General features: G+C 40.4%; 1 protein-coding gene across 1 annotated transcript; it reads right to left on the bottom strand.

Moving 5' to 3' along the window:
• Positions 1 to 432: 432 nt before the first annotated feature.
• On the bottom strand, positions 433 to 18,727 carry VPS26C (VPS26 endosomal protein sorting factor C). The gene is made up of 8 exons (XM_063126632.1): positions 18,613 to 18,727; positions 12,832 to 12,975; positions 8,994 to 9,143; positions 6,039 to 6,119; positions 4,766 to 4,840; positions 3,741 to 3,891; positions 3,220 to 3,372; positions 433 to 2,802 (listed from the first exon to the last, which is right to left on the bottom strand). Exons 1-8 carry the CDS (start codon positions 18,667 to 18,669, stop codon positions 2,720 to 2,722), a joined length of 894 nt encoding a protein of 297 aa, XP_062982702.1. The 5' UTR covers positions 18,670 to 18,727; the 3' UTR covers positions 433 to 2,719.
• Positions 18,728 to 25,050: the final 6,323 nt, after the last annotated feature.

Raw genomic sequence — 25,050 nt, 5'->3', positions numbered from 1 at the left:
ATATCAACAAGTTTGGAGATTCAGTGGGGGAGTTACTGAAATGCAAGCTCACAACTATTAAAGTACAGTATTGACATACACTAGTCACTCACAGCGTATGTCTGCAGGTCATAATAATTTGTGTGCATTCTTTTATCATGCTTAAATCACAATCCTAGATTGACGCTGATCTCAGGTAAGCCAACATGCTTCTCACATTCTAATTCACTGCTAGAGTGACTTAAAATATGCTGGAATAGGTGACTAGCTTTCAGACTGGTACTTGACTTAGCTGCCACACTTTACCCCCCAACGTCAGTATGGGGTAAAGATGCCTGGTTAATGCAAATTGAAGAATACTTGGAACAGGTGTAAAATGTGCACCCTTTCCTTTGTTATCTTAAGTAACAGAGAAGCAGACTGAGACCAGAGCTTTTAATAACGCGAGACACACAGAGAGGACATATTTATTTTGAAAAACAAAGATACATACCTGTATTAAAACAAAAGGCATTCTTCCTGATACTGTTATATGCCGAAGACTAAAGAGCAGAATAAGAAGCGTAGCTAACAGTAGTCTAATAGTACTAGTCATTTATCAGGCATTATTCCTGCTAGCCAAATGCAAAATAAGGCTGTCCATTATCATGTATGCTTGATTGATCAAAAAGCCTTTTATAAAGATAGGATACCTAAGACTGCGGGTCAAATGTATTTCTATTCCTCATGGTTTAATGAGCTATTCAAAAGCAGTACCATTGTAAATGACCAGCCATAGATGTACTGAAGTAAGATATAAGGTGTTATCTCCCATATCAGGTAATTATATCTTACCTTTGAACATGGAGGTTCTATTTAGCCATCTGGAGGAAATGGTTCATATAAACAATGCATCTGAGTGCAGGTTGGCCGAGAGGCAAGTTGTACCCCAAGCCATACTTACATGGAGGCTGCCTGCAAGTGTATAGTCACTGAGCTGTGTGACACTGCTAATACTTGGAATTTATACGTAGCACTTAAGTGTTTTGTCTTTCCTTCTTGGTAATCTTTACAACAACACTGCCAGCTAAGTATCATCCCTATATTCTTTTAAGATGTGTTTTTAAAGGGGCTATGTGAATCATTTTTCATCTAGTTTCAGTCAGGATGACATCACAAAGGGTAGTAAGACCACATATCCTATGTTTTTGAAAACAAAAGCACCCCTTTTTCTTTTAATGTGGTGTACTATGAAAGAGTCCTTGTGCGTAACAGCATCAGATGTGAGGACTCATCCATAATTCCATGGAATAACCTACAACTCTTTCAAGCCATCTTGGCTTAGAGTTTTGTAAAGTTCTGGATACTTTTTCAGAATTTCGGCTTCAATATGAAAAGGGGGCAAGGAGTCAGTCTTCTCCTTGAGGGTACCCCAGAACCATGAAGAATCTCAACTCATACTGGTACCAGTAGGGTGTATTTTCTATTCTCACATATAGCAAAAACTTTCTATGAATTTGTCCCTGCTTTATCAGAGTGGGAAGGGGTTACTGAATTGTGTGGGGACTTGGATATTCTAGTGAAGTCCCTAACCTTAATATTCAAAAAGAGGTGGCTTTTTAGTTCAGGTATAAGTTTCTGTTGTGTTGTTTTCTTGGAAAGCACAATAATTTCAGTTCCTTCATGGAAATGGCCAACTATTTATTTGGTATACAACACTTAGAACCTCATGAGCAATTCATTCACTCTATCAACCATCACTGACGTATGTTAGGAGGCAGGGTTTAAGATCATGCCACAGCCAGACGGCCCATTTCTGCCACTTAAAATCTCACCAATCTTACGGCATATCAACATTTCTTTATGGAACTTAGAGGATGATACCTTCAAAGGGTAGGCAGCAACATCATAATTATTCTTTCCTCTCTTTCTCTGTCCTCTAAAAGTCACTCTTTCCCCTATGTTGCCTGAAGTAAATTTCACTCTGTTCAAATGGCCATCTTACCAGGAGGTGGCAGTGTAATGCCCACAAGCATGCAAACCATATTGAATCCTTACAGCTGATCCTCTGATACTGGTTGTTATGTTACCCCAAAAGGAGATCGATGCTCAAAAGTATTCAAAGTTAAGTCTTTCTTTGAAATGCTGACAAAGGAAACGGGAATTTAAAAACAAAACACTTTTGTTTTGAAAAAGTTCAGTTCCTTTCTAGTTTACAAGTCAACTGTTTTGGTAAGCACAATTCCCATCACTTATGTTTAGACTTAAAATATCTTGTTTTTAATAGAACTTACAAACACTAACAAAATCGGTTTAGTCTTAAGCCACTAAGCAAATTCTTAAGACTTGGGTGTGAAATTGTTTTAGTCAGAATGAAATACTGCCAAAAAGACCTGTTAGAACTCCCGCATACAAAGGAACAAACAAATATAGAAGTATAGTCCAGGTAGTTCTCTAACTGGTCTGCAATAGTTTCACCAGAAACAGCACCACCTCTGCAACATCTGATCAATACTTGCTCCCTAATACGACTAAAGAGAAATTTCTTCTAGTTCTTATTGAATACTGTCTGTGTGAAAGCACTTTTACACTTGCAATTTATAATTCCAGCTCACCACTCAAATACCCTGTTATTACTGTCATGAGATTAGAATACAAAGGAGTAATCACTTTCCTTAGCTCCTGCAGTGCCAATCCACTGGATTACCAATGGATGGGATGCACCTGGTCCCATAGTTCTGAAACAATACCCCCAAATTAATCATAGCCTGCAGAGCTTCAGTGGAAAGTTCTCTGTGATGAGGTGATCATCATGCAAGAGGACAACGATGTTAACTTCAAATTCTAGAGGAAGAAAAAAAGTCATCGAATTAGTACAGATCACATAATAAATTCCAACCCTGAAGCAAAGGCCCCTGCAATGTTAGAAGCACAATCATGGCTTGTAAAATGGTTTGAAATACTTAACTAGAGACAAGGAGATTAGTACCCATTCCTTAAATGTTTAAGTATCCACGCAAGGCAGCAAGCATAGATTGAGATGTTTTAGGTCCCTGGATGACATGAAACCTGGGTGTTATTAAGCAGGTTAAAGGCTCCATGTCCTCCCCTTGATCTCTGAGATGCTGTCTATATCATTTCCAGTCTGCTTTTGACACCATCAGTGCCAAATGCAGATAATAAGATAATATCAAACTAACTATTTCAAAATGGCCTTCAGAGAATGCTAGCTAGAGTAATTCAAAAGACATCTCTTCTTACCAACTTTGAAGTTTGTAGTTTCCAGCGTAGGGCAGGTAAACAGCCGGGGAAATACCATGTAGATTGGAATAGGAAGATTTCTACAGACATCTCCATCAGCAATCTGAATATTCTGAATCTCAGTGGCATCTCTGGCATAACCCTCAGCACAGCCTTTGCAAAAGTGGGATAGAATCAGCATTAAGAGGCAATCAACCCTTACTAATAAGATTTAATATAAGATGAACCCGCATGCATATAAATTGGTTGTACACACACATAGGACTACATGTTAGGATCTACACAGACATAGTACATGGATGCCTACTACATATATGTGCCTTCTCGGCAGCAATTTGCTAACATGTGAAGTGGCTTTTGCCATGGTTCTGCCTGTAAGCAAGGTAAAATATCAAATCTTTAGCTATTCTAACAGACATTTCAATTTAATAATTGAAAATACTGTAATGATTTCTGCTGCTTTTAAAGTGTAAAGCCATATGCTTTGGAATATTTTTATATATACATGCATAACGACCTACCACAGGTTTCCACTCGTACCAACTGTAGTTCAATGCTCTTAACTGCAGCATCTGAGTTCACTACCACCAACTCGCCTGCTAGTGGCTGTGTTATGGTGCAGTTTGTTGATTTGAGATGACCTCTGATGAGAAATTTTGGGAGCAATGCCCTCTAAATGCAAAAAGGATGTCAGAAAGAAAGAATTACTGTGTTTACCAGTTTCCTCATTCCTTGCAAGGATCTTGCTATATCAGACCAAAGGCTATGTAGACCAATATTCTGTCGACACAGTGGCAAACAAGATGCATATGTGAAGCCCACAAGCAGAATAGCACCCTCCCTACTCATGTACCCCAGCAACTGGCACATGGGGCACACTGTTTCTGATACTGGAGGCTAAGGTATAGCCATTATAACTAGAAGCCATTGCTAGCCTTATTCTTCATTAATCTGCCTAACCTTTTAACGTCATCTAAGTTGGTGGCCTCAATTACATCTTCTGGTAGTGAATTACATAGTTTAACTATGTGCTGTATGAAAAAATACTTCTTTTTGTAGATGTACAGACAAAGATAGGTGGCACACATTCTACGGAATAATATATCCAAGGATAGTCATATTTCTTGATATCAAACTTGCAGAATTTTGCTGAGGATTTTCCCTTAGTAAAGGCAATACAACACCCTCAAAGACGACAGATGAAACCTAAAGTTACTGTACTATCTGCAATGACAGAAGTCAAGCGAAGTAAAAAGAACGAAGGAAAAAACAGGAAGAGTACCTATCACTCCCCACAATATAAAGGGGTTGTGTCAGATGTGGCACCCAACCTTAACAAGCCCTGTATTTGTACTCTCTATGCACCCACGCACCCTCTCCAATTGACTCTCACCTATAGATTGCCACTAAATCAAGAGGGAAATCAATACATACAAGTGATCTGAGGAGGGTGAAAGAATGTTTTTGCATTATATAAGAACTCCCCCATCCCCACCCCCAAGATATACATGGGGTTACTGTATCCCTTCCAGCAAGATCATCATACCTCTTTTACATTCTGTAGAGTTTCAGGAGTAATAGTAAAGTCCACTGGGCTTGGGGTTGCCTTACCTTTCTGGGGCTGCAACAGAATGAAAAGGAGGGTTTGAACTGCCAATCTAATACTTCAGTTATGCAGCTGAGAAACTACAAAGGCATACATTTAAAGCATGTGTTGGAAGAACTAGAATGGATTACTACTACAGGAACAGTCGCTCTTGCCAGAAGATGACCTTGGTGGAAGCGAATTGCCAGCCATCCTAACTGGCCAGCTGATCTGACACATACACTCACCAGCCTACTGAGAAATGTTTGCAGAATGAACTTTCCACTACTTCTAGTGACTATAAAGAGTAAACTCAAGACTGTAGCAGTGTGATAGTCTAGGACTACACTCCCATTATGTCCAGCAGCAAGGAACAGCTTCAGTACAGAATTTTTTAAAAATACTCACATATACCTTAGACAATGGCTGAGTTCAGACAACACAATAGTTAACTGTGGGTTAATAGTCAACTCCGCAGTTGATTATCAAGGGGGAACTTGCCATATGACATGATTATAATCAACTGTGGTGTGGATTAAGGCAGTGTCGAGTTGACTATTAGTCAACGGTGTGTTTGACATATCCCTTGCCCTCTCTCCCCTCCTCAGTCCTGCTGGTATCCCATCAGCCATTGTGAGTTCTGGACTACAGAGGCAGCTGTCGCTCTGGTCACCCTTGTCAGTGAACTCTGTAGACGAAAACAACCAACTGTATGACGAAATAGTCAACAGTGCCACCAACGGTTGTTCAAGCAATCAACTCTGCAAAACGGTTATTGGCATTGCTTATTTCAGCCAAATAATTTGCCTAAAAGCTGCACAAAATTTTAATTGTTTTTACTGCTTTTAAATTTTCTACTCATTTTAGCTTGTTAATATTAAACTAATATGCTTTTAGCTGTGTATATTTATTGTTTTATACTATTTGAATTACTTTTATCTTTACACTGCCCTGAGATCCCAATAATATAGGGCGGGATACAAATGTTTTAATAAATAAAAACTTTAAAAGGGTTATTAAATCTTTCAAAGATAAGGAATTTCTCATGCATAAGGACATTAATTATATACCTTTTATTGCTTGGAAAAAGAGGAAGCAAAAATCTGATGAATGATTAGCTTAGCCTCGGTGTGTCTTACATTTGATTCCTTGAGTCTTCTCAGTATAACCCAAATATCATTAAATGAATAAAGTCTCAGGTTGTTAAATTCAAAAACCCCAAGAGCAAACTTACTGGTGAGTGGACAATAAATTCACAAGTTTTAGTCAAATCCTTGGCCAGAAGAGAGCGTCGCATGTCACATCGAAGGGTATACTGTGCAAAAAAAGGAAACACAAAAAGATTTTTCCTTCTACCTTGGAACAGGAAAAAGGGTAATACTGAAAACATCACGTAGCAATCTCCAACATGGATGCATAAGCAAAATACCAGTGGAAAACATCCAGCACATGCTGCAGTAAATTGTGGATTAATTAACTCACGATTTGCCACTGTTATGTGTGAGCCAAGTAGAAGAATGCACAAAACAAGTCAGTCCTTATTTTGCCAACTGGGCATTCTAAGAACAAAACTGGGCTTGCTAACGATTCAAGAACATAAGAATCGCCATGCTGGATCAGACCAAGGGTCCATCTAGTCCAGCACTCTGTTCACACAGTGGCCAACCAGCCATCAGCCAGGGATGAACAAGCAGGACATGGTGCAACAGCACTCTCCCACCCATGTCCCCCAGCAACTGGTGCACAGGCTTACTGCCTTGAATACTGGAGATAGCACACAACCACCAGGGCTAGTAGCCATTGATAGCCTTTGCCAATTGGGGTACATTGCACCCCACAATGTTAACTCAACTTTCTCACTGGGCTATCAGAAAGCCTTGGAAATATTGAACATAACTAGTGAAATACTAGGCTCATAGCAAATAATCAAAGGGGTCCAATGTAACCCAAAAATAGTAGCCTAAGATGCTTTGTTTTTCTCAAAACAACATTACAAATAAGAAATCAGATTTGCAAGTCTGCACTATGACAATATTAGTTCCTGTGTCACAGTAAAACTAACTTGGAGTAGAATTAACCCCCTAGGTTAGGGGGTTAATTAAAATTATTACTGTGGTCCAACAGACTCCTGCATTGCTTTGTAACGGTTGTTGGTATAACAAAAACATTTTGTACAAAAGTAGAGAAAAACAGCAGTGGGGAATACTCTAATGTTCTTTAAATTGTATAACTATAAAAATGTAATTTATAATACAGGCAAAATGTGGTCAATTACTCAATTTTGAGAAGTTGCTAGGGATAGCATGGATCCCAATTAGCTTAGGCAACTAATATTCATTTCAAAAGTTATAAATTGCACCCTTCAAAAGTTTTTTTAAAAAACTGAAAGATGGTTTTTATTTTTTTATTTATTACATTTATATACCGCCCCATAGCCGAACTCTGGGCAGTTTACAAAAGTTAAAAACAGTAAACAGGGTTGAGATGAAACACTCCAGGGCAGAGGATCCAATAACTGTTGAGGACTACTAAGAGTATGCAGCGGTTCAGGTTTGCTATATGTTTTTTTTATTTTTAACCAACATTTCACACAGCTGCTGAGACCCACAGCAGCCCTACTGGCCTGGGAGGACTCAATCCACCATATCTGAAAAATAGACTTTACATTTGTTTCAAGCCATCATTAAACTTGCATTTACAGCCTCTTTTGAAAACAGTTAAATCTACGTTTTCTGCAAAATTGCAGAAATTTTCTTTTCAGGAAAAATTGCAGGATAGGTCCATTAATCTCAAAGGCAGAATTCCATGGGAAACAACCTCAAAACCCCAGTGGACTAAGACAAGATCGAAGAATAAATATTTGAACTCCTTGTAGTTTGGAAGAAAATTTTGGGCGATATATCTGCAAACTGCACCCTTGATTACTAGCATCAAAACTTAACAAGTCCTTTGTAGTTTGTTTTGTTCCTTAATGAAATTATCAGTGATTCACATTTAAGTATCTAACTCTTCCATTAAAATTAATGGGCTGTATAAGCTCATACAGCAAGACTTATACATACTTAGGTTGGACTGTGTTATTTATTTACTTAATGAATTGATATCTTTTTCAATCAAGGATAAACTCAAAGCACATCTAAATGGTTAAAAAAGTGCCTGAGTCAATTAATCCCTATTTTAACAACTGTTAAACCATCTTTTCTTTCTTATATTTCCTATATGTTATTGAGTAAAGCTATCACATACATTCATTGTATGTGTTTGGATGATCACGTAGGAGGAAGAAGCCATCGTGTGTTCTCCTCCACTGCCACCTGTGCTGCCACGATTGACATAAACCCCTTCGATACAGCACAGGTTGGCTTTATATCTACCCTGCAACTTCTACTGCATGTTGTAGGTTGGTTACAAAGCCACCTCCACTGCACCCCACATCAGGTTTGGATGACATACCAACCCGTGCAGTCACACACGGCACTTGTGGGGGAAAGAAGCGACAATGGCTTCTTCCCCCTGCGCAATTGTCCACTCCCAGTCATTGGCACTGTAGTAAAAGCCATTTAATTCAAAGGCAGAAATAAAGTGGAGTGCAAGGAAGTCAGGAGACAACACTGTATGCATGTGGTAGCATAGCTTTTGCCATGTTGTTGCTTACAGCAGATGTTCTATTTGGAAGGAAGTCTGAGCCCAGACTAGGTAAGAGGAACCTCATTAAGAGAGACCGTTGGCATGAGGAATGAAGTTTGGGAAGAGCATTGTGCAGATGAAGACACATCACAAGTCTGATTTAAGTGGCAGTTAAGGCAGGCTGCAATTGAAAGAACAATAGATTTTGTTCCTGTTTGTACATTTATCTCTTGTATTAGGTATTCTCCTTTCTCATGCCCACTTTATTACCAAGATCACTGTTCTGCTTTATTTCATATAATAAAATTATTAGGGAATATATATATTAATGTACTTTTCTTTTCTAGTATATTTGTGATCCTTTATGCCTACATCAATATGTAGAAAAGATGGGGACCAGGCCAAAGAACTCAACCGATCAGTTCCAGATGGCTTGAGACAAGTATTTTTTTTAAACAAACAAACAAACTTTTGTAACATTTTTTTTGTAGAAAAATATAAATGCAATAAATATTAATGTTTATACATTAATAAACAATGTATATACATTACCCTCTGTTACCTGGATATTGACAAAAACTCCATGGTAAGTTTCATAGAGAACTTTGTTTCCCTTCACTTGCAGTGGAAACTCAAAAGGAATTTCTGTTTTACCACTGGGCAATTTTCCAGGTTTTACCATTTCTACAGTATTGTTAATAAGTTGAATAGGCTGGAAATACAGAGGGGGAGGGAAGAAAGAGATAAATAGAAAAGTTAAAAAGAATTAATGTTACCATTAACCAACTCCCAAGTACAAGCAACAGAGACCCAAAGAGAGAGCTGGTTACCAGGTTCTTTATTCAAAGTTATGTTGTTGACATGCAAAGCCCTAAATAATTCAGGACCGCAATTTCTTGCAGAGAGCCTGTCCTTATATACAACCAGTCAATCCTTGTGATCTCCAAAGTCAGCCTTATTGGTAATTCCATAACCAACAGAATGTTGCCAAGTAATATAATGGAGCTGGGCCTTCTCAGTAGTGGCACCCACTCTGTGGAACACCCTCGCACAAACTGTAACGTATTTCAAACACTCTTTGAAAACTTACTTGTTTACACAGGCTTTCAGTGGTTTGTAATGGACTAGGACAGTACTGTTTCACTGTTTGATTCTGCTTTAAGTTTTTAATTATTTTTTGTATCTTAAACCTCTCAGAGATATTAAGTGATATAGACGTATTACAAACAAATAAATAAATATTGTCCTTTTGTTTACAATACAGGTTAAGCTAGCTGACATATTTTATTACATCAGTTTTATACCAGCTTGGCCTGGGAAGAAGCCACTGGCGACCTGTAGAGGCTTTGAGGACTGGCTACAGGCATTAGATATTGAGGAGAAAGATGCAGAGGACAAAGGCTTAAAATCAAGTGTTGGGTGTTACCACTTGTCCCAGATTGGTCTCTCCAATCAAAAGAAAGCACAAAACCTCATGTCATGTCCAATGCCATGTTTCTATGCATAGCTACAGTTTCTAAAAGTCCATTTCATTTTCACTTCTTAGCAATTTAAAAATTGCTCAACAGAAAATAATAAGTAAAAATAAAATACCTCCCATGACTATCCAAATATTTGAATAATCAAGTTGGGAAGTTAAGGTTTACTCAGTTAGCAACACAACCACAAGGATCGCTTTATAACATCCCCAGATTTAGTGCTGTTCAGATCAGGACTTCAAGACTGCATTCTCAAGTATATGAAGTGAGGGTTATGTATATCCATTTTTTCTTCTGAAAAGCTGTAACTCTTTCAAACAACTAAGTTACAGGCCTTAGGTTTTAAAAAGGCATTTTATTAGCTAGCAACACAACTCCTGCTTTAGGAAGTCACATCCATACAAGTGTCTTGATACTTGATCAGTCGAGATCACACTACAAGTTGTAGCATAACACTCTGGTTTTAAAAGCTAAATCCTTCATGGTTTCAGGAAGAGAACCTTGATTAACTGTTGAAACCTTACAAACCAGGAGTATGGTGGTGATGGTGGGGAAGTTTCTCTGCACAGTGGCCAGTCTCTTCCCTTTCTTCCTATTATTATTATTATTATTTATTTATATAGCACCATCAATGTACATAGTGCTGTACAGAGTAAAACAGTAAATAGCAAGACCCTGCCGCATAGGCTTACATTCTAATAAAATCATAGTAAAGCAATAAGGAGGGGAAGAGAATGCAAACAGGCACTGGGTAGGGTGAACAGGCACAGGATAGGGTAAAACTAACAGTATAACAGTATAACTAACAGCCTATGCACTTACTGCTGCTGATGCATGAACGCCTCCTTCCATAGGCATGCACACCGGGGGCAGCCTCCACTCCCCCTGCTCCCATAATCAGCGATGGCGTGTCCTGTGGTATTTTCCAAGAAATAAAGCAGGTGCAGCAGCAACATGCCTCCTCCAGCTCCCCATCCACCTCCGCTTCCCTGCCACTCTCATGATTGGCGACACTTTCTGCCTGCCTGCCTACATAATGCTCACCCTCCCTCTAAAGCGGGCATCCTTCGTTTGGTCCTGATTAACATTCATCAGGGTGCGTTCTACTGTTTGCCCAAGAAGAGGAGCCACCCTTATCTGCATATTCATTAGGAGCTCAAGGCAGTCATAATTCATGAGCTTTCTTGGGCCTTTTTGGCCACATGATCCTGCTTCGCACAGAATTCAGGCTGCTGCCAGCGCTAGAGTTGGGGGCTTACAGTGGAAGTCTAATTGGCTCGGTGTTACCAGACGAGAAGGGGTAGTTCAAAATACATTTTTACATGAATTTACCATGGAATTAGATATTCTTTTGTAAAACTATTGCCACCGCGGTATAATAATGTGATCTGTCCAGTCCAGTACATCTAATAATTTACTCTGGGTGAATAGGATTGCAGCCTTTGACCACTCAACAAATAAGAGAAACATACACAACAATAGTGAAAGAACTGCATTCTTACATTTTTTTTTAATTGAAGACAAAATACAAGTATTTACATAAAAATATAAACAGAAAATGAAGGGGGTCAAACCTAGATAATTATTCTAAACTAAACAAAATTAATTATGTCAGCAGTGAAAAAGCTTTATATGAATTAATATCCAGTTTATAAACAAAACATGCCCAACATTTTTTAAAGGATTCCTGATGTTGTCTACTATCTCTATTTATTTATTTGTTTGTTTAAACATCTTTTAAATCATCCTTTATCCAATGGATTTCAGAGTTGTGTACAATAGACATAAAACTTACTTAAAATACAAATCCAATTAAACTATCCTTCATACAATCTTTCCCCCTCCTTCCCAATCCCCTCTCCTTTTGAGTCATGTTTTTGGACTGTAAGCCTGCGGACAGGTACTCTCTGAATTTTTGTAAGCTGCCTTGAGAATCTTTTTTGGCTAAAGGGCGGGATAGAAGTGCTATAATAAATAAATATATGGTAATTGTGCAGACAGACACTCATCCATCTATCTATATCAACTGCTAACACTCTTCTCTATGACAAGCATGCATATATTGTGCGACCTAATGGAAGTGGAGCCCAGATCTTTAGTTTGTTTGATGAATGAAAATAAACTCCTTTATGACTGAATATTCAATAAATATTTACGTTTAAATAATAATAATAATAATAATAATAATAATAATAATAATAATAATATCAAATTCCCTGGGGTACACCCTGATGAAATGTGCTGCGCATGCCTATACCTCCTTCGCTAGTAGGGGATAAAAATAATACAGTCTAAGGCAAATTCTCTCAACCACCAGAAATATAGCCAACCACCTCAAAACCTGAGTAGTTCACAACAAATCACCGTGACTTATACCTATATATACTTGGCAAATTATTGGCATGGGCTGAACAATCATATCTCAGCTTATTAAACAGAGATATGCATAAGCCTTATCTCCTTCGCCCCGCCCTTTGCTCAAGCTGTGATTAAACCAGGAAGTTTAATGAACCAGGAAACTATGGTTACCAGCTTTGGAACAAGCCAAGACATAAAAGCAACTTACACCATGGTTTAATATCCTCGATTTTTCCTACTCTGATATATATTGTTTCCTAGATCATAGAGACCGTGGAACTGTGGTAAATTAGACTTCCTGGTTGGATTACTGCATTCAGTGAAGGGGGAGAGTGCATATACACATACCTTGGCTGAATAAACTGATAGTCTGGACACAGTCAGTGACTAAGGTCCAGGGTGTTTTTTGAAAAAATGATGATTAATTCATTATTTATACAGGAAAATGTTAGCAAATAAACAACAACAAAAACCCTGCAGAAACCAGGAAATCACTGATATAAGACTTCACATACAGAATAGGTTTAGGAAAGCTTTCGATAACTATGATTTTAACATTTGTACCTTAACAGAATTGTAGAAGGCTTCAAACACACCAACGCTTTTGGCACTGAGCTGTAGATTTACAGATCCTTCCATTGTTAATGAGATTCCCTGGTGCTGAAGTGCATCTCTGCTTGTTATGACTACCACTCCAGTGAGAACTTCCTAAATGGAGGAAAATCAAAAAATACATGGAATCAGTCAGTTTTTGACTTCTTTTCTTAGGTTTCAGTGGCAATCATAGACTGCGATAATTATCCAAAACCATCGTCTGCTGAGGAAAAAAAAGTACTTGTGGAAAACAGTACAGCATAGATAATTTTGTTTGTCTAGCATTCTTATGTACCAGCACCACCTATTATGCAACACTGCTAAATAGCTAACAGAGTCATTGAAGAATGCAGCTCCACTTCATTAATGAGGTTCTTCCTGTATGTCATTCTGTTGTAATATGCTTTTCAATTCTCCAGGATAAAAGGTGCTATAAATGGGGAGTGTGCAAAACAGGGCAGCACGCTTACTAACAGGAACTGGCCGACGAGACCACATTACGCCAGTCCTTTTCCAGCTTCATTGGCTGCCAGTCCAGGTCCGGGCCCGATTCAAAGTGCTGGTATTAACATTTAAAGCCCTAAACGGCTTGGGGCCAGGTTATCTGAAGGAACGCCTCCTCCCATATGTACCTGCCCGGACCCTAAGGTCATCTTCAAGGGTCCTTCTCTGCGAGCCCTTGCCAAAGGAAGTGAGGCAGGTGGCTACCAGGAGGAGGGCCTTCTCTGCTGTGGCACCCCGGCTGTGGAATGAGCTCCCTAAGGAGGCTCGCTTGGCACCTACATTATATGCTTTTAGACACCAGGTGAAGACCTTTTTATTCTCCCAACATTTTAACAATCTATAAATTTTAAATAACATGGTTTTAAATTTGTAATTTTGCATTGCTGCTGTTTTTATCTGGTTGAGCTTTTATATTGTATTTTATATTATGGTTTTATACTGTTGTTTTATATTTTGAATGGTTTTAATTTTTGTGAACCGCCCAGAGAGCTCCGGCTATTGGGCGGTATAGAAATGTAATAAATAAATAAATAAATAAATAAATAAAATGAAACAATTGGTTTGTGTCACAGTAGTGGCAGATGACTTCCTAAAGAAGAGCAAGCCCTTGTATTAACAATGTGATTCATAATTAAAGCGATGTATTTGTAAATTCCTTAACTATGCCTAGGGAATCCCTGCAAAAAAATATCTATAATGCACTATGACAATGTCACTGAGTAAACCAAGCAGTTATTTTGATGTTCTACTCCCAGATCATTTTTTTTAGAAGAAGCTCTGAACCAGCGCTGCAAATAAATTCCCAGGAATTGCTTTGCATCCTCTCCCCCTCAGGAGCGTTAATCTGTGTCTGAAAACTGAGCCTGCTCTAGGCTACATCTCCAATCTTAGTGATTGCAGAAAGGAAAAGAGCCTGACGCTTAGATTCCATGAAATGGGCTCAGTCTGGCTTCTAAGCCTAGAAAAGCAAAAGAGGAAAGTCCCAGGTGGGGCATTGAATATATCTATTGCTGGCTACCACAGAGAAGACAGCTTGTTCCCTTTCCTGCTTAACATGACCATGACGGTACTGGACGAGAGGCATGGAGTTCAGTGCCACCCATGTTCTGGATGATAGCAAATACATTTTCTCCCCTTTACTCATGGCAAGCGAACTGAAGCTGAATTCATAGAAGATCACAGCAGTTAGAGATCAGGACTTGGGAATTAGGAAGGCTAAGCCTCATAACTGAGAAGTCCAATCTCCTATAGTCGTGCATGCTGGCATCACTGTGCCTTTTACCACCATCAGATAAGGATACAATAGTGTATCAGAATCAAAACTGGCAAGAATCATCCATACATTTGTAATCTTGAGTGTAGAGTGTTTGATGCACTCTGAATGGGTCTGCTCTTGATGATTGCTCCAAAATTTCAGCTAGTGCAAAAATTAGTGGCCAAAATCCTAAAGGTGGTAGGACACCAGAAGTGCATTATAACAGTGCTTCAGCATCTGCCCTCACTTCCTATCATCTTGCAAGCACATTGGAAGGTGCTGGTTTAGGCTTAGAGCTCTTTGAGCCTAACATGTCCTTCAGAATATGACACCACATCTTTGTCTATATCCCACTGAGACTCATAACAACTTGAATTCGTTTCTGGAGCAAGAAAAAACATAGTCACTGCCTCACAATATTTAAAATCTTTTCTCTTGGAGACTTGCCAAAGGCTGAACATTATTCTGAAGTGCTGTTAAGAATTTTACATTTACACTGACTTTTAGCAGTAGGAATTGACTGCTGAGGAAAGAGCCCTATCTAATTTATTACTTTTAGTTATTTTTGTACTGAAAATCATATTAACCAATAATAAATGAGTCACTCCTTCTTCTGGTGAAATTCATAGTAGAAGGGAGCTAGGTATGTCAAGGCCAATTTGGGAGAACGAGTAGCTGGGTCCAGACATAACCAATGGTGGTATAAATAGTTAATGGTTGGTTATTTAACCCACCATGGGTTATCATGTTGCATGGAGGACAGTTTTTTAATCAACCGTTGGTTATTTGGCCGAAATAACCAACACAAATAACCAATGCTTTGCAGAGCTAGCTATTTGAACCAGCATTGGTTATTGTGTCGTGTTGAGGGCAACGCTGGTTATTTCCTTGCTACTGTTGGCTATTTCATCAGCCACACGGTCGTAAGGCAAGAGTGTTCAAAGCAGTGGCTGCCTCTTTAGTTCAACTGGCAGGATAGATTTTTGGCAACAATGGCTGATGGGATACCAGTGGGAGGAATATAGGGGCAGAGAGGGTGGGGAATGAGTGAGTCAAGTCAGCGTGGGCTAATAGTCAACTCAATGCTGATCCTAATCCACACCATGGTTGATTATTATCATGTTGTCTGGAGAGTACTGCCACGACACAGGCTCTGAACACCAGACCTGCCGTCTGCCACCACTTCTTATGGGGCGACACAGGCTCTGAACAACAGACCCGGCCGAGGCTACTCCCTGCTCAAGCCAAGCACCACCGCTTGATACGCCTGAGGCAAGGGATAAAACCCACCTTCCTCCAAACTATGTGGAGAAAGGGGTTTAAAATGGAAAAGGATTTAATATATATAATAATGCTCTGTGAGTTATATCTGCTTAGGTGAATGATCGTCAGAGTGGGTGCTGAATGATATAAACTTAAGATGATAAATGCCAAACAGACACATGGGATTTTTGTGGTAGTTTAAAACAAACAATCAAAATTTATTTTTAAAAGTTCATAAGCTTTGTTTCAAATAACAACATTTAAAAACCTTTTTGAAACCTTCCATACAATCCTGTCACTCTCACATTCGTGCTTTCCTTTCTCTCACACAATCACTCTTGAACTTTATTTATTCTCAGTATTAATATACTTCCACTACGTGCACACCACACTCTAAAGACACCACTCACTACACTGACTCTCAAATTTCCCAAAACTTAAGTACCATAAATACAGAGAGCACTACAGAGTCCCTAACAAGTCTCCCTGGAAAGAACAAGAACTCACAATCCCCTCAGTCCTTCCCTTATATATCACTCCTCCCCCCTCCCAAGACATTCTAACTCCGCCTACTCAGGCCAACATTCTAAAAACCACAGACTTATACACTGCAGACATACATTTGGAATTGACTTGTGGGGTGTAACGCCACAAGTACCCCTAGATAAACAAGTGTCGAGTTGATTATTACCCCACCACTGACTATCATGTTGTCTGAACGCACCCTGCGTGTTTTGGTTTTGAAGAGAAAGAAAACATTTCCTAAAATTATAAACGGTGTAGGACAGGGGTGAAGAAAGTTTTCTGTCACATTCCCTAAAGACCAATAAATCAGATGTTGAACCCTAACAGTGCCAACACCAATGATGAAGCCAGAACTAAAAGTGGGCAAGCCAACTTTTTCTTTCTCTTTTCTAATGCTCCTTTCTCTACCTCCGCACTAGATGTTTCGCACTACAATGCCCTGCATTCCTGACCATTGGCTGTGTTGTCTGAGGCTGATGGAAGCTGAACTCCAAAATATCTGAAGGGCACCAGGGTAGGTAGGGCTGTCCTAAATTAACAAAGTGACTTTAGATCTGTACACAATGCTTTAAAAAAAGGATTGCTTATTTTTAATTATCCCCCAAAATTGCCATTTTTCCAAACCCCACCCCAGAAGTTTCCCCCCCCCATGTCTTCAAAATTTCCAGAAATTTTACATCTCTAGTTATGTTAGAACTCAACGTATTTTTAAGAAGCCTCTGCAGATCTTCTTTAAGGCCAGAAGGCCTCATTCTCTCCATTTCACCACCTACATGAAATCTTCTGCCCTGAACAGCCTTTAATTGCTCCATTATGATGATTAACCCCTTCTTTCCCTAGGGTAACTCTCACTGTGATGCAGTAATGAATTCACATCCTGCACAGCTGACAAGACAATTAAAGTCCAGAAAAACCTTTTGTTCTGTTTGTTTTCAAGAATGGCACCTTCCATAATGCACATTTTTCTATTAATTCATGCTCTCTCGCCCTCTGCCTCACCTTCGTCACTGCACATACAACAACACACACAATTCAAGTTTTACTTGGGAAAAAGAAGCACACTATATTTTAGGCTGGGCCCTATCTAAAGTTTACAATAGAATATTGAATTCCATGAGGGAGAAAGGCAGGCAAAAGAACGCTCAGAGCCTGCTTCAGCTGGACTCTGCTCCACCACCACCACCACCACCACCACCACCCCTCTTCCCCAAAGTCATCTGCAATCAACTGTAAAGTGGGGGAAATCCTAGGAAAGAAGCAGGCAAAAACCTCAGGTTTTGCTCAAGCTGCAGTTTTTAACCCACCCAACAGGACCATCTACCAACAATAGCTCTGTGGAAAGCACTCCAGGAGAGAAAGGGACATGAATGAGGATGACACCAGATACCTGCCCCTGTCCCAGCTGAATTCTCCCCACCAATTGCCCATCGGTAGGATCCTGATGATTTATCGATTTGATTTGTTAAAATTGTCATTCTATTATTTCTGAAAGGCAGCCATGTCCATAATTAGAATAAACACTACAGCAAAACTTTTCATAGACATCATAGCATGTCAGCAACTTAGCACATTCAAACAAAACTGAAGATGAAGTGGCAAACATGTGCCTGGACTGTACCTTGGAGTTACATGAGGGACTGAAACTCCATACCCAAAACAAACATTCCTTACACAACTATGTCAAGGAGAAGGATTCTGGACTTGTGGTCTCCTGGATATACTAGCTTTGAAGGTGTACAGCAGCTTTCCCTAACCTAGTGCCCTTCAGATATGTTAGACTACAAGCCCTACCACCTCCAGCCAGCATGGGCTGGCATTGATGGGAGTTGTACCCACAGCTGGATGGCACCAGTTTGGTGAAGGCTGGTGTAGGGGGGTCATATTCCTCCCCCGTGGAGGAGCAGCAGTGCAGTCCAGAGAGCTTTACCACCTCAGCCAGTGCTCGTATGGACAAGGCCAGTCCTCGGTGCTCACTCGCCTCATCCTATCACCACAAGACAGCAATAATAAGCTTGTTAGCTCGCTCCGGAAGCAAGAGCAGGAACCGAAACCCCATCCTAAGCGCACTTACGTAGAAATAAGACCCTAGGAAAGCATCCTCCCTCTCCCCGAAAAAACAAACGGAGAAACTCTACTTCCCGCCTCCTTTTCCGTGCCCACCCCACAGGCCTTTTTGCACAGCGGCATCTGCTGAGGAGACTCACCCCGCAATGATACACCTTGTTGGCCCGCTTGATCTTGATATCCAGCGCGGTGCCCATGGCGACGCCTCCCCCGTCCTCTTCCCCCTTCGGATCACGTGAATCCCCGGCCTGCGTGACCCTGACCACGTGACTCCACCTACGCTCTTTCCGGGCGGGAAAGAACAGGGAGGATTTGAGCTCTCGTTTCCGCCTTTTCAGTTCCCGCCCACTTCTAGCCCCCGCCCTCTTCCAGGGTGGTACTCCAACGGCCATATCCGGTTCTGTAACGTTGCAGCTTAAGGCGCCGTTTATTTTTAAAACTGGATACGTCATTCCAATGGCAGCTCCTTGCAGTCTCCGCCCTACACTTTCCCTTCTCCCCGGTTGCCTAGCAACAGTACAAGAGGCGGTGTCGTAAAATTTGTATCGCTGCCTATTGCCTTTTCACTTTGACTGAAACTGGAGACTTACTTCGAGCAGAAAAAAGCGAAAACCAGCGAGGAGGAGGAGATACGTGACCGTGACTTTCCCTCCCCCGTCCTGAAAACCTGATGGATAAAGAACTACATTTCCCAGCTTGCAGCCACAAGGAGATTAACATTGTTGCTATATTACGCAATATGTAAAAGCAGCCTAAACGACGCCTATGCCTAACTGCATGCTGGGAGGTTGTTTGGTGTATTATTATTATTAATAATTATTATTATTATTATTGCATATGCTAGGCTACTGCTTGAGTCCTATGCACCTTGAACTGGAGGAAACTCCACAGTGGTGTTGACTTCCGAGTAAATGTAAGAGAGAGAAAACTTTGGGATCCTGACAGTAGCTGTAAAAATAAATAAGTAGTTGGGTGGTACCTTAAATACTATGCGCATATACCTGAGAGTAAATTCCACTGAACACAGTGAGGCTTACTTATGAGTAAACATAAGGTTGGAACTAAGAAATAATGGCTATTCACATTTACTTGGCAGTATGAACTCAGTGGGACTTAGGTCTGAGCAATGCATATGGCTGTTAATTATTAGGGCATGTGTTTTCCTGCACTACCGCCTTACATGCATAAAATTTTATGCTAAATTAGGAGGTGGTATATTCCAGAGGGTGTATACATGTTATCCAATTGGCCAAAGGGGTTGTTCTAAATTTTAAAAGAAGTTGTAGAACCTAACGCAATCTCCATAAGTGGGTTTAAGTAAGAGAGTTCCAGCGTGATCCATCCTCTGGTTTGTTCAGAGAATGTCCTTCTAAATGGTTGGAAGATTAGAAAAGCAGAATAATAAGTAGCTCATATACAGCACTTAATAGCATACCTCAATTAACAGAACCTCTTATGTGAAATAAGACTGCAATAAATATGATCAATATATTGTCTACATAAAATTAGGATGAATTAACAATGGTAATATTGATTGTAGTCTAGCAGGTAAAACTAAAGTGAGGATTTTAAAATCAACAGTTAGTAAAAAAATATGGGTTTATAATTAAAACAATAAACTTGTTCTTTCACAGGCTTCAGTATCATTGATATTCTAGCCTCTAGCATAAGAAAAGGGTAAGCATTTTGTTTTAATAGCAGCTTTATTAGGTAGGCAGGGCATTAAATCACCCTTAAACACTTTATACCATTCATCATTAAAAACGATCTGGTCTTGAGTTTTATTGTTTTTCATACTTTTAATTACCTCTTTGATGTCTGTATCTGTTATTGGTGTGGGTAGGGTACCCATTGGTGAACTATCTATATGATGATCACATTTATTTGAAACATATTGGCTTGGACTCCTGTGTTTTGTTTTATTGTCCATTTTAATGGTACATTTATTTATTTATTTATTACATTTCTATACCGCCCAATAGCCGCTCTCTGGGTGGTTCACAAAAATTAAAACCATTCAAAATATAAAACAACAGTATAAAACCATAATATAAAATACAATACAATATTGTATTTGTATTTATTGTTTCTTATACTTTGTTAGCAATCCTAGGGAACATACCTTATACTGAATATATGGAAAATAAATTATATAAATAAATTAGAATTAAAATATAACAACACCAACCATAAAAGGAACAAAAATATGAAACAAATAGCACACATCAATTAAAAGCAGGAGCTCTGCAAAGATTGCATTGGGCAAGAGAAGATCTCATTGGACATAGTTAGAGGAGAATAGTATATGCTTCCCACAGGCCATTCAGGATTTTAAAGGTCAAAGCCAGTCCCTCAAATTGTGCACAAAGTTAACAATCAGCACAATTTCTCTAGCATGTTGTGTTCTATGTTTTGAGTATCAATCAGCAACTAATGCACCACATGCCACACTAACTACAACGTCTAAAATAGGGGTCACTAATGCAGTGCCTGCCCGAGAGTGCGTCCCCAATGTAGTGGCAGTGGGTACCCAAACAATTATATATATTCTTCCTTTTTTAAAATATACATACATGGGTTTGTATGAAATGCATGCAACTTTCTAGCAATTATACATGGGCTTTAACAAAGGTGACCACATATCCAAATAAGTACCTATTTAAAGCTGGCTTCTATATGTCACCAAAATATTGAAAGCATTGTAAGGTTCTCAGCCATTGCATTGTAAGGGGTGAGTGTTTATCTTTCCACTGTTGCAGTATCGGTTGTTTAGCTGGCCAAAGGGTGCAGAGAATGCATTTATGCTGACTATTTCTTAATTTCCACAGAACAGGTAAATAATTTAAGAGTATGCACATCAGTGAATATTAAAGACTGTTCCAGTACATTTTTTTTCTGTGTAATGGACTCCCCACAAAAAGAAGCAACTACTGGACATTGCCAAATCATATGTTTAAAAGAAGTATTAGCTGTATGGCATTGCCAGCAGTTAGCTGAATTAGACAGTCCCTTATTGAAAAGACTGTAGTGTCCAATAAACATGAAGCAAAAGTTTTGCTAAATAAGGCACAGCCTAACAGACTTGACCTTGGGGGAGCTAGGGGTGGCAACGGCAAACAAAAAGCTCTGGCGTGGGCTGGTCCATGAAGTCACAAAGAGTCGGAAGCGACTGAATGAATAAACAATAAAACAAGATCCATAGATGTGAAAAGTAGACACCAAAGCAGCAATCCACTGATGAGGCATTTTGTGGTGGTGCCCACAGCAGTATCTTAAATTCCCAAATGTGCCCACAGGTCCAAAAAAGTTGGGGACCCTTATTTTAAACTGTTAAATGGCAGCTCTATGTGGACAGTGAGGCACACAAAAGACTGCCAGTTCCTGTATAATGACAGCAACTAAGTCCTGGCTCTCTATGAAGGGGTGCAAGCCATGGACCAGCTGAATCTGGTGAAAAGCACTCCTGGCCATAGCTGCCCCGTTTATCTAGGAACAAATTCAGGTTCAGGAGTATTCCCAAATCGGATCAGTCTTTCTGAGGAAGTATAATTCCATCTAGAGCACACAAATAGTTATGTTACAGTTTACTCAGGTCCCAACTGGTACTTTTGTCTTCTCTAATTCATCAACAGTTAGTAGACTATCAGTCTCCAGGCATCTGTTCAGGGTATTGGTACTGCTCCAGAATCAGGATGATGATGATGATGATGATGATGATGATGATTATATTTATTTGTATCCCGCCTTTTGCCCAATGCTGGGCCTCAAGGCGGCCTTACAAAGTTTAAAATATACATTTGTGGTGGGAACGTTTAAAATACACAACAAAATTATAAGACATTAACATAGATGGAGGGCCAGATTATTCTCCAAAGGCCTGCTGGAACAATAAAGTTTTAGCCTACTTCTGAAAGCCGAAAAATAGAATAGAATATAGAGCTGGATATCATTGTTATAGTGATGAAACTTCATTCCATAGCTCTGAATGATCTGTGGAGTGTCTTCATTAGATAGTAATCAATCTAGAGGGTAGCAGTGAACCTTGTGGTACCCCCCAAGAGAATCCCTATAGGGTGCGCTGGGGTATGATGGGATGTTTAGCCCTCTTGCAATAGATAGCTTTCTGCTGCTGCCAGTCAGGCACTGTCATCTCCCTGTCCGTTCTGTTTTCCCACCAAGAGCTCCTGCTAGTTCCATTGCTGCTACTATTTCCAAAAGGGATGGTTTTCTATTTCAGAAGTTCATAGCTAATAAGTTATAGCATAACTCCTCCTCCCTCCCAATCCCTTTTCCTTTTGTGTCATGTCTTTTAGATTGTAAGCCTGTGGGCAGGGACTGTCAAGAAATACTTTTGTAAGCCGCCGTGAGAGCCTTTTTGGGCTAAATGGCGGCATAAAAATCCTTAAATAAATAAATAAATAAAAAATAGTATTATTTAAAACACACATACACCATTGCAGCTTCTGTGAGATCTCCATCCATTCATTCTGTTCCTTATAAAAGTTTCTGTTGTCATTCGTTCTGCTGATGTTCTGTGGAAGGAAGGGAAATTTACCTCCCCACCATCAGTAGAGTTCATGCAACAAAGCTAGTGAGGCAATGTACACCTTTATATTAAGCCAGAGAGACAAACTGGACAGATTTTGCCAGCATATTTGTAACTCATTTTAAGGGATCAATTGTAGAACAAGTTAGGATGGAGAGGTGGGCAGGTATTAAATAGAGGTGAGGATCTTCTTCGTGGTCTCTATGCATCACACATATGGGCTTTGCGCCTGTGCAGAGACCAGACCGGAACCTTCTATAGCTGAGTGGAACGTTTTTGGCGGGAACCCCTCCCCCACGCTACCGCGCATGTCCATGGGGTTCCCGCCCTTACCTCAGTTCTTCGTCGTCCGCCATTGTGCCTAGACTGTGAAACCGAACCTCTAGCTTTTTCTCTAATAATTCTTCTTTAAACCTCTTTCAATCTTCTTTTTCTTCAGCTTTTCATCTTAATCGTCTTTTCTCTCTTTTATCTATATAAAAAAAAAATTTTTTTTTCTTGTTAGATAGTTTTCTCTCAGCGACTTCGGTCGTGGCTGCCTAAATCGCATGGCAGTAAAGGCCCCGTTCCGTAAGTGTGTGAAGTGTGGAGCCAAGCTTCCTCCTACGGACGGACATTCCCTTTGTGTCCTTTGTTTGGGCAAAGGCCATATAGTAGAGGCTTGCCACCATTGTATGTCCTTTACAAAACAAACCAGGAAGAATAGAGCAGACCGCCTCTGCTCCATCCTGTGGGAAAAAGCCCTCAGGGCTACAGAAACACCAAAGATGGACAAAACGGCATCAAATAAGTCCGTTACTGACCGAAGCACAGAAGCGTGCGTGCAAGCCAGAGTGACTGAGAGGGCACAGATACCCCTAATGCCTGGCCGGTCATTGGCAAGTTCTGCGGCCAAGAAAATTTCTAAAAAGGCCAGAACTCCCAAATCCTCCTCTGAAATAGAGAAGAAAAAGAAGAAGAAGAAGAAGGACGTGGGAAAACCTTCTCATGGGTCTTCCCGACCGTCCGAGCCGCCTCGGAGGCAAGCAACTCCTCCTACTGTAACGGCTGTTTCGGTATCGAGGCCCGTCTCGACGCCGAGATCCCAGTCGGTACCGAGGGGCACGCTACCGACACACCCTCCCAGTCTATCGGAGGGTGAATTACGCGACTCGGCCTCAGCAGCCTCATTGCGGGAGCCTGTAAGACCTCAAGTGTCCCAGGAAATCATTCCTCTACAACTTTCGCCCAGACGAACACCGAGACGTGATTGGGACAGGGTCTCTCAGTATTCTGAGCCCCAAGTCAGACAGGGCTATTACGACTGGGATCGCTACCGATCCCAGGGATATTTTCATAGCGATCAGGGCTACCAATACCCACCGGAGGAATACTTTGCCCAACTTCCACCGACATCTAGAGTTTGTCAACTGCCATTACCGCCTCCTTCAGCCCACCAATCTCCAGCATCGGCTACTCGACGCCATAGCCGTTCTTCGACACCGGCCGCTGCGACCGCCACGTTACCGACGCAGCAGGAACAACTAGACCCAGCACAACATCAGCTGCAACTTATCACTCTGTCCTCACCAGAGGACAATTATCCTTCGGATTCCGAATCTGCATTGTCACCTACGCCATCGGTACCATCACCAGATGATGTTATTCACGCAAAAGATCCTTCGTTGCCATCGGACGATATGGTGAGATTTTCCGACCATATGTTGAGGATGGCCCAAGCACTCGGCTTGGACGTTCAACAAACAGACGAACCTGTGGTCGATCCCATCTATGATGTTTTCCACACCAAGACCAACTCAACGATTGCCATCCCACTTCCCCCTGCTCTAAGACAAACAGCACAACTTTCATGGAAGACGCCGGCCGTGACACAACCTACTTCAAGGAGGTTAGAAACCCTCTATCGAATTCAAGAGGGGGATGCAGGATTTTTAGTCCAGCACCCAAAACCAAACTCTACTGTGGTAGAGTCAGCCCAAGGTCAGTCGCAAAAAGCCCATTCCGCCCCCGTGGATAAAGAGGGCAGGAAGTT

The sequence above is a fragment of the Elgaria multicarinata genome, chromosome 5 (genome assembly GCF_023053635.1).
Source record: "Elgaria multicarinata webbii isolate HBS135686 ecotype San Diego chromosome 5, rElgMul1.1.pri, whole genome shotgun sequence".
NCBI lineage: Eukaryota > Metazoa > Chordata > Lepidosauria > Squamata > Anguidae > Elgaria > Elgaria multicarinata.
Note: the sequence above shows the minus strand (reverse complement) of the source record. Positions and strands in the feature narration are given on the sequence as shown.

Bases quoted from the DNA above. Each gene is read 5' to 3' on its own strand.
- VPS26C (XM_063126632.1), bottom strand. From the start codon at position 18,669: ATGGGCACCGCGCTGGATATCAAGATCAAGCGGGCCAACAAGGTGTAT. The intron at 12,976-18,612 runs GTGAGTCTCCTC...TCCTCCATTTAG, and splicing joins ACAAGGTGTATCATTGCGGG to GAAGTTCTCACTGGAGTGGT. The intron at 6,120-8,993 runs GTAACAGAGGGT...TTTTTTGCACAG, and splicing joins GAGTTTTTGTCAATATCCAG to TATACCCTTCGATGTGACAT.